General features: G+C 37.7%; 1 protein-coding gene across 2 annotated transcripts in view; it reads left to right on the forward strand.

Moving 5' to 3' along the window:
• LOC137177376 (major facilitator superfamily domain-containing protein 6-A-like) overlaps positions 1-14,054 on the forward strand; it is a 31,579-nt gene extending 17,525 nt beyond the window's left edge. The window contains exons 7-8 of one of the 2 annotated variants that reach the window (XM_067583648.1): positions 11,101-11,178; positions 13,669-14,054. In XM_067583648.1, coding sequence (XP_067439749.1) covers positions 11,101-11,148 — 48 coding nt within the window. In that variant the 3' untranslated portion in view covers positions 11,149-11,178; positions 13,669-14,054. Of the gene's footprint in view, positions 1-1,739; positions 4,021-11,100; positions 11,179-13,668 lie in introns of those variants that run through there. The other variant, XM_067583647.1, reaches the window with a different exon arrangement.
• The last annotated feature ends 2,627 nt before the right edge of the window (positions 14,055-16,681 follow it).

Genomic DNA, 16,681 nt, shown 5'->3' on the forward strand with positions numbered 1-16,681 from the left:
CTTTTAGTAGCCAGTATGAACAGGAGGAAAGATTACAGCGAGGAAAACCTCTTTCACCGCTCATATGGACGCACTTATAAAATTTGTGAACCCGTCCTTTAGACGACTGTTAATCTTGGCAATCAAACTTAATTTGTAGCTTCTTTTAATTATTATCATTATTGTTATTATTATTGTTCAGAGTCCAACTGACCTGATGATCTCCCTCAAAGCATAAACGCTGCTTTCACGTTGAATTAACTTACATGAGACTAAATTTATATCAATCGTGTCTCTCAGGCACAAACATCATCAGCCTGAAACTCAGTTTCATTTTCCTGCTGCTCTTGGTTTTGTTTCTACAAAACGACTGAACAGAACGTCAAACTGTTACTAATAACTCACTGTATGTGTCATTTATGTAAATAATGTGGGAAATATGAATATCATTCAAATATTAGACATTTTAACTGTTAAAAACACATTCATATATGATGTTGACATATTAAATCATCATAGTAACCATATAAGAACACAATATGAAAGCAGGATATATGTTTAAAATAATTACAAAATTTTAATTTGTTGTAGTAATATTGTTTTACTGTTACTTTTTATTAAACAGAAGTATGCTGGTGTGAAAACCGTCATTTATTTTGTGATAAACTGCAGGAAAATTGATTGATTGATTGGCTCTTCACACAATATCCAGTACTTGTTTGCGTTCAGAGCGGCAACCACGTGCGCTGACACGTTGACACAATGACCAGCAGCGAACAATGTGGCGTCTACGTATGTGTGTGTGTGTATCTAAAGACCTCAACCTCCCTCTGCATCCTCAGCTCTGTGTGTCTGATCATTTCATCACTGATCAGTCTGATTGGTTTGTGTTCAGATGTTGTTAGTTTCTCAGACTTTGGTCTCCATGGTGAAGTCGGGTTGCACAAATATAAATTTCTATTTGTTTTTCTGAACTAAGCTGTTAACACACTGCAGTAAGGACACAAACTCTGCTTTATATTTATGATTTTTCCTTCTTCATTTCCACATTTTGTCTTATTTTATACATTTTTTTTAAAGTCTTTGGCGCTTGTGTAGACTGCAGCTACACTACTTCTAATAATAATTTGTGTTTAATGTGGTTTTTCCACAAAATAAGTTCAATTACCTCATTAAAAACTTTAAAATGACATTTAATCCAGAATCCACGAATATGAGATAAGTCCATGTTCAGTGTTTGTGCACTGGAGGCTTCATGTTTCCACGTCACACTTGTGTAAGTCTCATACTGGACCACGACTGGCTCCAAACTAGTCGTGATGTCACAAATTCTGCTCGTAGATTTAAAGTGAACTCAGAGAAACTTCCCACTCGGAGCAGATGGATGTGAAATCTGGTTTAAATCCAAACATCTGTAGACATCTGTCAGATCACAGATTTGCCTCTGAAGACGCAGCCTGCTGCTGGATTAAAGGTTAAAAACAGGTCAGTGCAGATGATGAAAATGTAAAGTTTGACTCATTGTAAGATAAAACTAATAGTCAGAATTTATCTTTGTGCAACCAGTCAGCGTATCTAATAGCAGACACTTTAAGATAAGTGTCTGGCTAGTTAGGTAGCTTTTCCAGCTAGCTTCTGTTTCCCGCCTGGTTTACAGATTAATGTTTAGCGTCCGTCATGATGGTGTCAGATGTGTGTGATGTAACTGTAAACCTTGCTGCCCGTCAGCTGCTCTCACTGTTTGTTCTCCTCGTTGCTAGGTATCTAATGACCGGGCGTCACCCGAGTATGAGGCGGTGGCGACGTCACACAGAAACCCCAGTGATGATGGCGACACTGCGTCCGCACAGTCGGAACCCATCCACCCAGCGCCCACGGACTCTAACGAGGACAACAAAGACCAAACGCACCCAGGAGGCCCCAGTGAAAACCCTGCCTTCACAGCAGAAAGCACAGGCTGACTGTCCATTTAGAGACTAATTTAATTTACACACGTGGAGCTTCATTCAGTGTGTTTTATTGCCGCAAAAATATCCATCTTTAACTGGTTGATTAGTCTCCAATTCAATCTTAAAATCTGAGTAATAATCTGCTGTTGCTGTGAAATAATTCCACCACAGTTTCATTAATGACGAGGACTCTCTAGAAATGAGTCAGTATCTTGACAAAATGCTGTATTTATGTGGATTTTTTTGTAAAAAAAAAAAAAAATTAGCTTGAAATGAGGCCAAAAAAATATCCCTTTATTCTCAAAAAGTGCTGATTTTTATTGGAAGCAGGTGGATTATTCCTCTAATCAGCAGAGTTTGATGGTTTTTAAAATGTTTTTTAAGACTCAGACTTGTTTCTATGGATTGTTTTTGCAATTTTTTTGGGGGGATTTGAATGTTCGGTTGAAGCTGAAGGTGTAATCCACACCTGTGAGCGTTGTGCACTATATTAACTACCTTTTACCGGTGGAGCGTGAAGGAAAATCCTTCAGATGTAAAGAATGTGCCTCTCCAAACTTAATTTATAAACTTTAAAAAAAGTAGGGAAATCTGACAAGATGGTGATTTAATTTACTGTAAGAAATTCAGACGGTTGACAGCACAAATTTAATGGATTAAAAAGCATTTTTTGAAGAATTTATTAGCAGCTGAGGTTGTTTCACAAATGGTTTTAAATCGCTGTAGTCATTTTTTTTTCATTAATTGTAACACAACACAGAGTGACCAAACTTTATTCCACTACAGTCTGATTTTATATTGACGATGTCGTTGCGACCGACAGACAAAAGGGTGAAGATGAGTTTTTACACTGGAGGATGAGGGTAGAAAGCTTTCAACCCTATCACATGATATTCTTCAGCCCAGTTGTATTTCAATTTCCATTTTTCAGAGCTGTAAGGACTTCTCACATACAGTATGTAAGCTGTGATAAATTAAAGACTACTTTTACTTTTCAGATTTAAGATTTAACACAAAGAAACATACAATAAGCTACAGCTGCAAGTGTCATATAATATTTTTAAAGACTAAACCAGTAATAAGCAGTGTCTAGTTTCAGAGTCGTTAGCGGCTCCTAGAAAGAAACATTTGACAGGACGTTACATGTTCACAAATCCTGTATGTATGAGTCAGTTGCTGCATTTTCATTTTGGTTTCTCACTAAATTATAAAAACTACAGATATGACAGATATGACCTCATAGTAACACACTGAAAGGTGGCGATGACCTCGTGTACTGATGAACTACTGTATTAGAATTTATTATTGTTGAGAGAGTTACAATTCTTACTTTATGTTGAGATCAAGGTAATTACTGCACATAATCCCATTATTTCCTCACAGCTTGGTAGCATAATTGTTTATTTGAAGCCACTGTAACACTTTAGAAGAACAGTGATTTGCAAAAAAAACTTGTGAATTAGATTCGTTTTCGAAGCGCTAACTCTCTAAAAGTCTACCCGCAGTGGAAAGAAGTTGCATTTTCTCACCTTCGTTTCACATTTTCTCACCTTCGTTTCACATTTTCTCACTTCTTTCAAGACAAAAAAAAAAAAAAAGCTGTTTGAAGACTCAGCTGCAGATAAACTTCTGGCTGAGACGGACGATTGTTTACTGAAGGATCTGTGAAGAAGTGCCTCTTAATTATCGTCACTGTTCTGACTTCTTATTACGACGTCAAGCAAGGATCCCTTTATACGCTCCTACAGGACGATCTGTCATTTTCAACACAGCATACAAAATATTTTTGTATTGAAGCTGCCGATAGTCAATACATCATATTTACTGTCTTTGTTTCCCATTTTCATGCCAAATAATTTCCAGTTTTCAGTGTTTTTCAGCCTCAGAAACTGAATTTCTGACGTCGTCGGAAGATGATTGAAGGAGGTTTTATGGAAAAAAGTGGAAAGAAATGAAATACGTATTTCTGTCTCTGAGGTAAAAGAGGAACCTCAGTGATGAAGGCCAATATCAGCTCTTTAACACAGTATCAGTGTAATATTGATCATATTGGTAAAAATATTATTAAATGTATGTTGTGTTGAAAAGTAAACTGTGTGTTTGTTTTACTACAGTCTGTCTGAGAGGAGCCTTTCTCCTCTTAAATATGATCTACTTCCTGTTGAAACAAAACACAACTTGGGCTGCAACTAACGATTATTTCCCAATATTGAAATATTTTCCAATAATTGATTATGGTGTAAATTATCATTTAAAATGTCAAAGATAACTGCAGATACATCAACAAAAAACCAGGAAAGTAATGAATTTAAAATGTTAAAAACAGACTCAAGATCCACTTACTGTCTTTTCCCATCAGACTCCTGATGATGACCATGAGATACCATTAAAAACTCTGTACAAGTCTAGTAAGTGAACCTTGAGTTAAGTTTTTTTTGGTCAAATTGCTGTTTTTGAGCTCAAGAACTCAGAGATGAAGATTTAAGATTTGTTGACTTAACAGTCTCACCACGAGGTCCATTTAGTAGCTGTTCTGAAGCTTTCAGCCGTCATCACATGATATTCTGCAGCAGACCAGTTGTAGATGTTCAAGCTTCCATTTTTCAGTGTACTGTATTTGATAAACTAGAAACTAATTTTACTTATCAGATTATGATTTAACATAAAGAAACATGATAATCTTATAATATATAAAACATTGTCACAGATTAAACCAGTGTTGTGTCTCATTTCAGACACTCTTAACTTCTCAGTTGGATTCATTTAAACAACTGAAGCCTAAAAAGGTGAAATGATCCAATATTTCATAAATGTGAAAGTTTGTGTTTGTTTTTTTCTTCTTTTAATCATCTCAACTGGTGACTAACTGTATATAAAGTAGTGTAAACTAGCTCCACCTTCAGCAGCTACAACAGTAACATGCTGCTCTAACACTGAGGTTTCAGTATTAATAATCTAATGATGTCATATATAATAATAAATACATTTTCAGCAGGACGAGTACTTTTACTTTTGATACTTTAAGTGCATTTTGCTGATAATACTTCTCAACGTAAGTGAGATTTAAGAGGAAACAAACACAAGAGATCAACATTTATCTGAGGGAGATTTTTAATGCAATACTTAGTGTTTTTATGTTGCTTTATTGCCACTTTTATGTACATAAAGGATCATTCTTTTACCACAAGAAGGTGAAAAATGAACTTTCAGTCTCAGAAACTCTCAAGGTTGAAGGTAGCAAGAAACAAGAAGTCATCTGCACTTGTTTTGATAATTGATTGTCATGTTTTTTAAGCAAAACTTAAAATATTTTGCTGCTTCCAACTTCTCAAATGTGAATATTTGCTGTTTTTTATTCCTTTACGAAAATGTTTTCATTTGTCGGACAAAACGACCAATTTGAAGACATCAGCTTGAGCACTGATGGTCATTTTCATCAATTTTCAGGTATTTTATTGACCAAATTAGCAGATAACGACAGTAATCTTTATTTGCAGCCCTTCATGTTAACATGACAGAGGTTGAGAGTTCAAATCTGTCAACGTCGATGCTGCAGGATGATCTTGAAAGCAGATGTTGCGTCTAAAATCAACCACTTGATGGCAGTAGCGTTCTGGGAGAGCTGGTGAGTTTATGGAGTCTTAAACGGACTAAACCAGTCTTGTGTATGTGTGTGTGTGTGTGTGTGTGTGTGTGTGTGTGTGTGTGTGTGTATGGAGGGTTATTGAGGTCGTGGTGCGCCTGCTACTGATGGGTGTGTGTGGGAGGACAGTAATAGGCTTCCTCAAAAACTAGACTATGTGCTGTCGTAAAAAAAAAAAAAAAAATACTAAAAAAATAAAATCAAAACCGTCTTGGCACACTCAACCTGTCTGATATCTGTGGAGAAATTTCATCAACCCCTCTGCTACTGCTGTTGTTGATGCTGTTTTGTCTTGCGTGGTGCTTAATAATGAACAGCATAATAATGTTGTTTTCTGCAAAGGTGTCATGACCACGAGCTTCAGAACAACGCCGCACAATTTCAATTTTAAATGACACCGAGGGGTCGAGGAGAGACGGGGCGTTTATTCTCTGACACGTCTCTGAAAATTGCAGGGAATTACCGCAACGTTGACCTGCAGATGCGTCCAATTGCTGGAACAAAGAGCGGCGTGCATGCTAATCGGTTCAGTGTCTTGCTTGTGGGCACTTTGGCAGGACAGTCAGATGATTGTAGACATATCAGCTGTGACCTCTCTTGCACAGGACTGTCTGTACAGTTGGAAAAATGCCACTGATGCCACCTTTTTTTTTTTTTTTTTTTTTTTTTTAAGTGTTTGTCCTGAACTGAAGTGCAAAGTCCTTCTTTCTCACTGCTAGAGCTTAATGTTCAGAAGCAAAATAAAGCTTTCACACCTGGAAACAGAGAACATTAAGGTCATTTTCCACCATCCTGTTTTTTTCTCTTAACTTGCTTCTTTTCTCTTGTGGTTTTATTGCCTTTGGATGCACTCAAATTAATCAGCGACGCAGAAAAATGCTTTTATCCACAACCTCTACATACACCTGAGGATTCAAATCTGATGGTAACGTCTCCTTAATGGCACAATCACATCATCAAAGGACAAATACAGTTTGATTTATGTCAGGTAGTTGATAAAATACTGCAATTATATAAATGTATTGTAAAAATTAGCTTGTATACGATCTTGAAAAATGGGAATAATGCCCTAACCCTAACCCTAACCCTAACCCTACCCCTAACTTTTCTATTGTTTCCATGGACTGTTTTTGCAGTGGAGACGTTGGTTTGAATGACTAAACTAAACTTAATTGACTTTATGGGAAAAAGTGATAAAATTTCACAAGATGGTGATTTAATTTCCACCATAACATGTTTAATGATACTACAAAATCATTGCCAGCACAAATTTAACAAATTTGCATTAACATTTTTTGAAAATTGTCTCAGTAAATGAGGTTATTTGCTGGTACATATGATAATATTTTAGAGGAGAGATCATTAAGGCCTCTTCGTAGCATCCTATACTTGCTTCCCTTGTGGTTTCATTGCATTTGAAATGCACCAAAAACTAATCAGCGGCGCAGAAAAAAGCTTTTATCCACAACCTCTACCTGTACCTGAGCCTTTACAGGATTCAAATTAGATGTTAACATCTCATAAATGGTGTGTTCATAACATCAAAACATAATATATCCTCATCCAGAGTCAATTTTGTTAATTGTGCTCAATTACCATCAATAACTAAACGCATCAGTATCATGCTTATCAGTCTCCGGGCCAACCGCTGCCCAGATACAACCTGAGGCTATTTTTAGCTTATTTTCCTCCTTGTGCTGTGATGGAGAGGTGAGCCAGACACCCTGAGGAGGCGACTTGGCAGGATCTGTTGAGTCAAGGTGATGACGGCTCCTCTCGTCAGGGACTGAGACGAGACCGAGGTGTCCGGATTACCCAGCAGCACCTCTGGGATCACAGGACGGCCGGCTGGACTCCGCAGCTCTGAACTGCTTTAATGTCAAAGGAAGATTTCTGGAAACTTTTTCAGAAGCATGATTGTTGTTTTGAATCTGTGATGTTAGTTCCCGTCATAAAAAAGGTCAACTAGAAATTAAATTCATATATTACTTAATTGTTTTCAAACAGGAAAACATAATTGTTGCTTTCTGTATTAAACTAAAGACCATCAACACAAGAAGACGACAATTAACATTTTCTCGTTATGTTGAGAGAAAACGTGATTCAGCAGCATTTCATTTCTAGCAAGATGTATTTGCTGTTGAAATTTAGTCATATATAAATGTAATTTCTATGAAAGGTGATATGAAGGGTTGTTAACTATTAGACATTCAAAATGACCTGATTGAAGCTCAAAATGTGTAACTCCTAAACTTTCTAATCATTATTTTCTGCTGTTGCCATGATTTTGTGGTGGACGCAACAACAAAAGTGTCTTCCTGCTAAAAGGCTTCTCATATCAGAGTCCAGAGAAATCAAGCAGCAGTTCCTGGTTTTAAAGACTAACTATTGTTTTGTAAATGTGAAGGTTACTTCACAGCAGTCTTTTAGCGTAACTCAGTCGGGTTACTGGTCAAACACAGACATGAAAAATAGTCAAAAATAAAAAAAAAAGGCTCTCTGGACACCAAAAAACTCCGGACCAACTTAAATGCGTTTCATTAATGTCTCAGTGAATTAACAGAACATAACTAAGTTTTGTTTCCTTGGTTTCACAGCCCAGTATTCCCAGTTTCAGAGGTTTTATTATAAATGTGGACTTAAGTTAGTTTTCTTGCTCATACTCAGCCTGTGAGTGTGATGCTAGGATTTTTAAAAATGCTGAGCTCATGAGAACAAAGTAGAAACTTTTGACTATCCACTAAAAATATTTGTAAAATGTTCTAATTTTTATTTAACTGTGCACTTATATTTCTGTAAGTTTTTCCTCCATAAGTTCCCAAACCTCTTAAAATGAGGAAATGTCTGTGGACTTAAACTGTAGTGTGACTTTTTCTCATTTTATATCGTCTCATTAGTAGCCTGAACATTCAGTATTTCACAAGAATAAAGGTCAAATTAGAGAAAAGGTTATAGAAATAAGCATATTTTTGCGTAACATAAGAATTTCTTTCTTTCTTTTAATCTTGAGATTATTAAAAGTGCCTCGTGGTTGGGAACCAGTGTGATGATATAAATGCTGTTTCTGAGCCCTCTTCAGTGTACCAAGTATATGATTTTGCTGGAGAAATACAAAATCCCCTTTTTAACTTTCATTTATTTGTAAATTTTGCCCCATGCTGAATCAGAATCCGCCTTTAAAAGAACCCACCATGTGTAATTTGTGCGTATTTGTAGATGACAAACTCCTCCTTGAGTATTTAAAACCCTCAAATTGGTTTGTTTTGACTGTTTGGGGGGCTCTCTGTGTTGAACCAGGTAGTGAAACTTACTGCTTCAGTGTTTACTTGTAACAGAAACCTGCAAACTCTTGGCCCTGCAAGGCGAACTGCTGGAGACCACCGTGCTAAATGACTAAACTGTGAAGTATAACTGAGCAGACAGCAGAGAGGGTCACAGGTTAAAGATGAGCCCGGTGCTGACGCCCTCTCAGAAAACCCCCAGACAACCCTGGTAAGACCTCCTGCAGCGCTGCTACTCAGGACCACCTGAGTCAAGTCTGAGTCAGAATAAAGACCACAGCCAGTTGTGTTATTGGCAGGATGCTGCAGACAAAGTAGCGCACGGCCGCATGCTGCTTATTCTCATTTTGGAAAAACATCCTGCAAGAGCTGCAAGTCACCACAATACCCATTTGATGCTTGCAGTGGTGGGAAGTAACTAAATACATTTACTCAAGTATTTTACTTAAGCATTATTTTGAGGTTCTTTTATGCTACTTTATACTTCTACTTCACTACATTTAACTGACAGTTTTAGTTACTTTTCATATGAAGATTTGACACAATGGATAATATAACAAGCTTTTAAAATACAACACATTGTTAAAGATGAAACCAGTGGTTTCCAACCTTTTTGTCTTTTGACGTCTTACAAAAAGCAGTGTGTAGTCGGGGTCACATTTCACATGTCTATGAGTTGTTAACAGCTCCACCAAATAGTGATTTTTCCCTCTAAACTTCTCACATGCTTTCATTTCAATAAATGTTCAAATGATCCAATATTTCAGCAAAAATCAAAGATTAGAGAAAAAGTTCAAAAACTGAAAACAGATTTGTGTATCAGAACTATTTCTTCTTTCCTCTCCCATTAATCATCTCACGACCCCTCAGATTTATCTGCTGACCCTTTGGAGGGGCCCCGACCCCTAGGTTGGGAACCACTGGACTAAACTAGCTAACTGTATATAAAGTAGTGTAAACTAGCTCCACCTCCAGCAGCTACAACAGTAACATGCTGCTCTAACACTGATGCTTCACTATTAATAATCTAATGATGTCATATATAATAATATATCAGTCAGAGGGACCAAACCACTACTTTTACTGCAATACTTTAACTACATCAAGCTCATAATACTTATGTACTTTTACTGCAATACTTAAACTACTTTAAGCTACTTTTTGGGGATTCTTCATGCAGGACTTTTACTTGTAATGGAGTATTTTTACATAGCTGTATTGATACTTTTATTTCAGTAAAGAATCTGAATACTTCTTACAGCCTAAACAATTACATTAATGCCATTTGCTATGTGAAGTAGCACCTCTGGTTTTTGTCTTTGTTTCAGGCGAGGTGGCCACCTCACTATGAAACACTCCAGCTAGCCAAGTTGAAGGTTGTCTGACATTTTTAATTTCTGACTGGAAACTTATTCATCACTGACTGACTAGTTTGATTACCTCTCAATGACCAACTTTTGGAGTGAAGACAAAGACAAAAATGCTAAACATTAGCCTTTGTGGATATTTTTTTCATTCATGAATTCATTTCATTCATTAATTCCTACTGAATGTTTCTTTTTAAAAACAATTTAAACTAAAAACTTTAGGTTTTGGACTGTTGGTTGGGCAAAACAGACATTTGAAAACATCAACTTGTTCTTTTGGTTTCTTACTATTGACACTTTGGGGACATTTTGTAGATCAATCACAAATCAAATAATAAAATATAATTATTTGCAGCCCTGGACACCAATCTACCTAACGAATCTACACACATCACCACAAGCTTTCTCAGCTACCTCTCACATGTTTCTAGCTGGTTTTTTAACCAACACATAATTCTCTAGTTTTCATCATGATGAGGATGCAGTTTTTTGGAATTAAATTGGCCATTAAGAAGCTTTAAATCTGTTCTTGATCTGGGAAATGATCTCCAACCGAAGGCATCGTTAGCGCCTCGCTGTTGGGACTTAGAGTAATGTTAACAGTATCTGTGTGCAGAGCAGAATGAGCGCTGCAGTGTGAAACGGGTGCAGCAGACTAAGATATATAAGAGCAGACAGCTGTCATGGTCGGTCTGGCATCACCGTGCTCGCTGTGTTCTTACAGCTTCGCCTCTGTTTACACAGGATGGTGAGGACGCTGCACTGTTACCTGGCCACGAACAGCACACTGATGTTAATGTCTTCTCAGACATTGACCTGATTTTCAATTCATAACCCTCATTTGATTAACTGATGTTTATTAAAGCTTTTTTTTTCTTCAGTGCAGGGAGCAGTTTGGACAACATTCAAACAGTTCATCATATTCATGACCACAGTTGTTCCACTGGACTAAATGGAGGGTAAGTTGTTGGCACATCAGAGGTTGTTGTTGAGATATCTGAAGGCGTTTGTTAGTCAGTCTGCTGCCTAAAATGTTCCAGTTGAACCAGGGATTCGGGCTCTTGATCAATTCTCTGACCTTATGGTTGTTCAAAACACAAAAAGTCAACAAATGTTGGCTCTTTAAGAACAGATTTGATAGAAAACTACTTACTGTTGCAAAATATCAGAGCCGCTAATGGACCTTTAGGAGATTGGTAGACTTTCACCCACTGTGCGAAATACCTTATGTTCCTTACGTTATACTTGTGTTTCACAGGTACGTAGTAAATATTTTTGGGGGACATTTTATGGTTTTATTTAATAGTTGACAGTACAGAGATGACAAGAAACTAGGGAGAGAGAGATGGTGGATGAGGTCCACAAAGATCCACAGACCAGGAGCGTTGCGATTCACGGTTCGCATCTTAAACCCAAGAGGCCCAAAATGTAGACAGAGTTTACAGATTTCTTTATACTTCAAAACAGAGAAGGCTCCTATCAGAAACTCTACAACACAAGTCCAAATTAAAAGAGAAAATACGTGGTGTAAAACTTATAAAACTTCTGATCTGACACCACTAACATGATTTTTCTGTGCAAAACTTCCAAAATCATTTGGTGATTTGACACCACTGTGGTTAAGGTTCGGTCAGGTTTAGACACAAAAACTATTTCCGGGTAAAGTTAGACAAACATCGTCATTGACATGGAAACCAGCGATGACTGACGGTAGGAAATGGGCTGCTAAAAGTCAAGTCCTCCTTTCCTTCAAGAGTCACAGTTCCTACAGCTGTTACATGGCTTTGTCACCTCAAAGGTCACCAGATCATTTTTGGGCATTTGTTTAGTTGACTGATGCTGTCATTTTTCTTGGGGAAGTTTCTGACAACACCAGCGAAGAAATGAACATCCTGTATGACATGAAAAATAAAAAGGTGTTGCTGTAAACATGTATACTCCCACTAAAATAGCTATATCCCAAGTGCAGTTGTGCCTTTTTATATTTATTTAGCAGTACAAACTGTTTAGGGACGTTTATTTTGCATATGGACTTGTTAATCTTTAATTGAAATTAAATACTTAATTGAGGCTTTTTAAATATGCAGACAAGGACCAGATCTGCAAGAGTTAAATATATTATTTCCATATATCTACAGTGAAGTTTGCACAACCAGTAATATAATCTTACTAGCAGCTGCAGCAAGATATACTGTACATTAGCTGTCCTCTTTTTTAGAACTCCACTCAAAACTAAATTTTGCACATGGCTTTTATCACTAGGGTGTTTACAAGTGATCTGGTGATTAACAGGCATATGTTGGCACAGTTATAGCCATTTATACAACTGATCAGTCGAATTATAGTAGGAGAAATTCTGCCAGTCACATCCAAGAGAGCTTCTGCTTCTTAAAAGCTTGAGACTGCAGCGATGCCTCTGACCTTTTTTGAAGTAACTCTCCCCTTGTGGGTTTAAAACAGGATTTTGTGTTTCCATGTAGAGCTGCACACATGAAAGCAAGTGCTAAAATAATTCTCTTCTAATAACCAAACATACCTAATAATCTCCTTCTTTGCCAGAAACCAAATCCCCAGCTCTGAAATGTCACAAATGCCTCAAATTACCTTTGTTTTAAATACCCTTTATCCTGGGATTCCTCAGGGATCCGTCCCGGGTTCCCCTGTGGGTTTAATCTGAGGAACCTAAAAGGTTTCCTCAGGGTGCCTTTTACATTTCACAGTGTGCAGGCATGGTAATGTATTTTAAAACATCTTAAGCACATTACGAGCGTGTTACACACCATTCTGTTTGTGTAATCACATTTGGAAATGACATGCATCATTATCAAGGGAGGAAATTAACATTTTCATCCACCGGCCACAATGGTTCCAAATTTTTGCCAGAGCCGTTCACTGTTTCACCAGCCAAGTATGATTTTAGAAAAGCAGAACAGTCTCAGCGGGATGGGAGGTTACCAGTGTTTCACTGCAGACTGCTGGTGTTTTTCTACCTTTAACAGATTAGTGATTGGAAGCAGTGTAGTTGCTTTTCAGTTTATATTGATTACTATCACCTGATCAGGAAATAATCAGAGGAAAGCTGAAACATAGCCGTTAAATTTCATCTTTTCTCTGTTTATTTCCTAATAATTGAAAGGAAAACTGAATAAAAACAACAACTTTTTTCATGGTGTCAATATTTGATTCATTTTTCCGGGCTGTGCTTGTATCGTGTGCTTGTACTCTATAATTATGTAATAGAGACATGCATTATTAATCATTAAAATCAATGAGGACAGGCTGACTACAAGCAGCAGCAGTGTAGGTCTATGATGTGGTTAATGATGGATTATGATGATAATTACCATGAGATGAGAAAGCCGTAGTACAGAGTGAAGTGTCACTAACTGGACTAATTAGAGCAAAATCTCATTTTCCCTACATGCATCGACATCTGTGGCCTCCAACAGATGCTGCTGTCAGACCAAAAGGACGGACGAACTGCACTCATGGAAAAGTGAGATGATCACAGAGGGATTTATGTTTCATCTATAAAACTACAGGTACTGATGGAAAACTCGTATTTTATGTCACATGATCCACATTGTAAAGCTTTCTATCCTGATATGGATGAAGCACGACACTAAACTCTTCTCAACTTGAAGTTTAGATCCCAATTTGAGTCACTTAATAATCAAACATTTAAAGGATAATTCCAGTTTATTACAATGTCTGTCTTCTTTAACACTCCTCATGTTTCTTGCCATGTTAAACGTTGTTATAGTGATTATCAATGTTATCATAAAATAAAATGATTGCCCATATGTAGAAAATGGGTGTAATAACCTGTAATTTTCCATTAAAGTGGCTGTAATGGATATTTTTATAGTAACACTGCCTGAGCTGTCAGTGTGAGCGACTCTACAGCTCCCCTCGGCATTATGGAGCTTTAAAGTGAGTTTCAGCTCATTGTTTAACTGTCCAGCTGTAACTTTACTGTTTTGGTTCATTCTCAGCACTTTCATATCGTCGTTTTCAGTGACAGCAGGCGGCTGTTTTCAGTGAAAAAACTCTAAAAAGCCACTGTACACTACCTGCTCAGCACCAAACAGCAAACAGACTAGCTGGTGAACATAGTGGAGCAGCTAAAGAGCCAGATATTTCCCTCAGGAGATGGTAGAAGATGTTGAAGAGATGAATTGAAACATGATTTAGGGTATTTTTTGTCCAACACATATTCAGAATTATGCAAATTTTGGAACAGAAATTTGGAGACATTTCCTGAATTTTCCAGTTCTAACACCAGAATCCGAGATCAAAGAATGGTTTATTTTGCTTTATCACTTGAAATGACATTTGTCCCAAGCAAATAAATGAAAGAAGCACATTTTCTGAGGGTTGCTTTGTGAAAAAGATTTATTGGTATATGTTTAAAGGAAAAAACAGCTTGAAATATGTAATAATTTTTATGTAAACCATTTGTAGCTTCAGTTACTGGAATCATGGAGCAGAAATTATTCAGAAAACCAGTTCTTCAGGATAAAAATATGCCTTTTCCGGTCAAAGCATCATACTTTACATAGTTTCTTTTTATCAGTTGATAAATTTTGGCAATTATTCACATTGGTTTGAGGAAAAACTGTAGAAAATGTTGACCACGTCCTTTCTCATCGGCTTGATCCCCCGTCTGTGCTTTTCAGGCGTCCCAGCTGCCTCCGGCAATGAAACGAGCACAAATTTAGCTTTCTTAGAGGACCTCCCCGTGGTTTGTGGGAAAAATCATTTATTTTGTAGCAGCTGGTTTCATGGAGGAGCCTGACAGAGAATGACAGTAAGAAAAAACTCTCCTTTGCAGCTCAAAATGTGCATAAAAGTTAATTTTAGAGTGTAGTTTACTATTTTATATCACAAATACTCTGTCATACTGTATCTTTATGTCTAGTTTTTTGTCATGTTTTCACACCAGTTGCTGTGATTTTGACATCCTCAGAGGCTTTTAATTCAGTACTTGTGCTTTTTTTAAGCATTTTTTCTTCTTTACAGCCATGTATCTTTGCCATGAATGTGTGGTTTTTTTTTTCTGGTTTCACGCCCAAAAGTTTCCAGAACTCCCTCAATGCATAAAAGTTATCATCAAGCAGACGCCAACAAAACCTACAGGTACTTTTCTTTCGCTCAGCAGCTGATAAACAGCTCAGCCACGACACGGCTCAGCTGTGAAGCGAATTATAGAGTGTAAAAGATGTGCACTCTGTAGCTGTGACCTTTCCCCCTCTCCAGGCAAACACCTCCACACCAAACCCACAGCAGCCGCCCCCCCAGCACGGCTGCCTGGACTTCAAAGGAGAGAGACTGGCGCGATACCAAAGTCATACTACAGCACTGTACAAAAAGTTTAACTTTTTTGCCTCATATTTTCCACCGTTGTCTCACGCAATGGCATTAATTAACGGAAACCGCCAACAACAGCAGATACATATCTGTCCTCCATAACTGTTCCATGGCCACAAGATTATATTGTTCCATCTGACCTTTGACCTCCAGTGTTACTGTTTTTTGTTAGATATAACTGCTATTAGAGGGCAGAAGGATCCTCCTAACTTCAAGCACATCTGAGCAGGTATATTTAGTTTCTAGGTGTCACTCTTGACTTCTATAAAGTCAGTGGGACTATTTGGTTTGAGAACATCTATGTGTTGTTATGTATTGATTATTGGCTGTTGTTGCTGTCAGTTTCACCACAAACTTCACAGATTTCACTCATCAGGTGTGTTTCTGACACCTTCAAAAATCTAATAATAAGCATTTTGTAGTTGTTTTTACAGGAATCTACATCTTATCTTCCACATATTTGTAAGTCATAATACTCTTTTTTTTCACATCAAGCATTTCTTTCATTCTCAAAATAGTTGTGGTTATTCCGAAAACACAATTATATCTGAGGCAAAAAAAGCTCATGTTTCATACCATCAGACCCTGCTATATACTCTACAGTAGTACTTTAAAGTTAGTTATTAGTGGTAGTTCTCTTAGTAGTAGTATGTATACTAAGCTAAGTAGTAATAATTGGAGTAAAGTAGAAGCAGTGGTAGTAGTAGAAGTAGTATGAGTGTGTATATGTAGTATAATGTTGCTGCAGTGACTCTGAGCTCCTCTGCTGCTGCTGGTCGAGCAGGACAACAGGGAGACTTTTTGTCTTGGCTGGGATCAATCGCTCCATAGATGACGCCCACTCAGCCAGGCTCTCCGTGGGCGGCCGGTAGCCCAGCAGCCCAGCAGGCCGGTCCAGTCCGGCCCCGCCTGGCCCTCCTCCGGCCCCCGCAAGCCTGCAGGGCCGACTCAGCTCAGCAGGAGAGCTGCACTTTACATATGAAAGCCTTCAGCTGACACTCCAGTGAACTTTAAAGTCACTGTTGTTATGATCTACTTCCTGCTGAGGGAGGGATCATCCCCAACCAATGGGTTATCAGGGTGAAAGGGTGT

The sequence above is a fragment of the Thunnus thynnus genome, chromosome 24 (assembly GCF_963924715.1).
Source record: "Thunnus thynnus chromosome 24, fThuThy2.1, whole genome shotgun sequence".
In the NCBI taxonomy this organism is placed as follows: domain Eukaryota; kingdom Metazoa; phylum Chordata; class Actinopteri; order Scombriformes; family Scombridae; genus Thunnus; species Thunnus thynnus.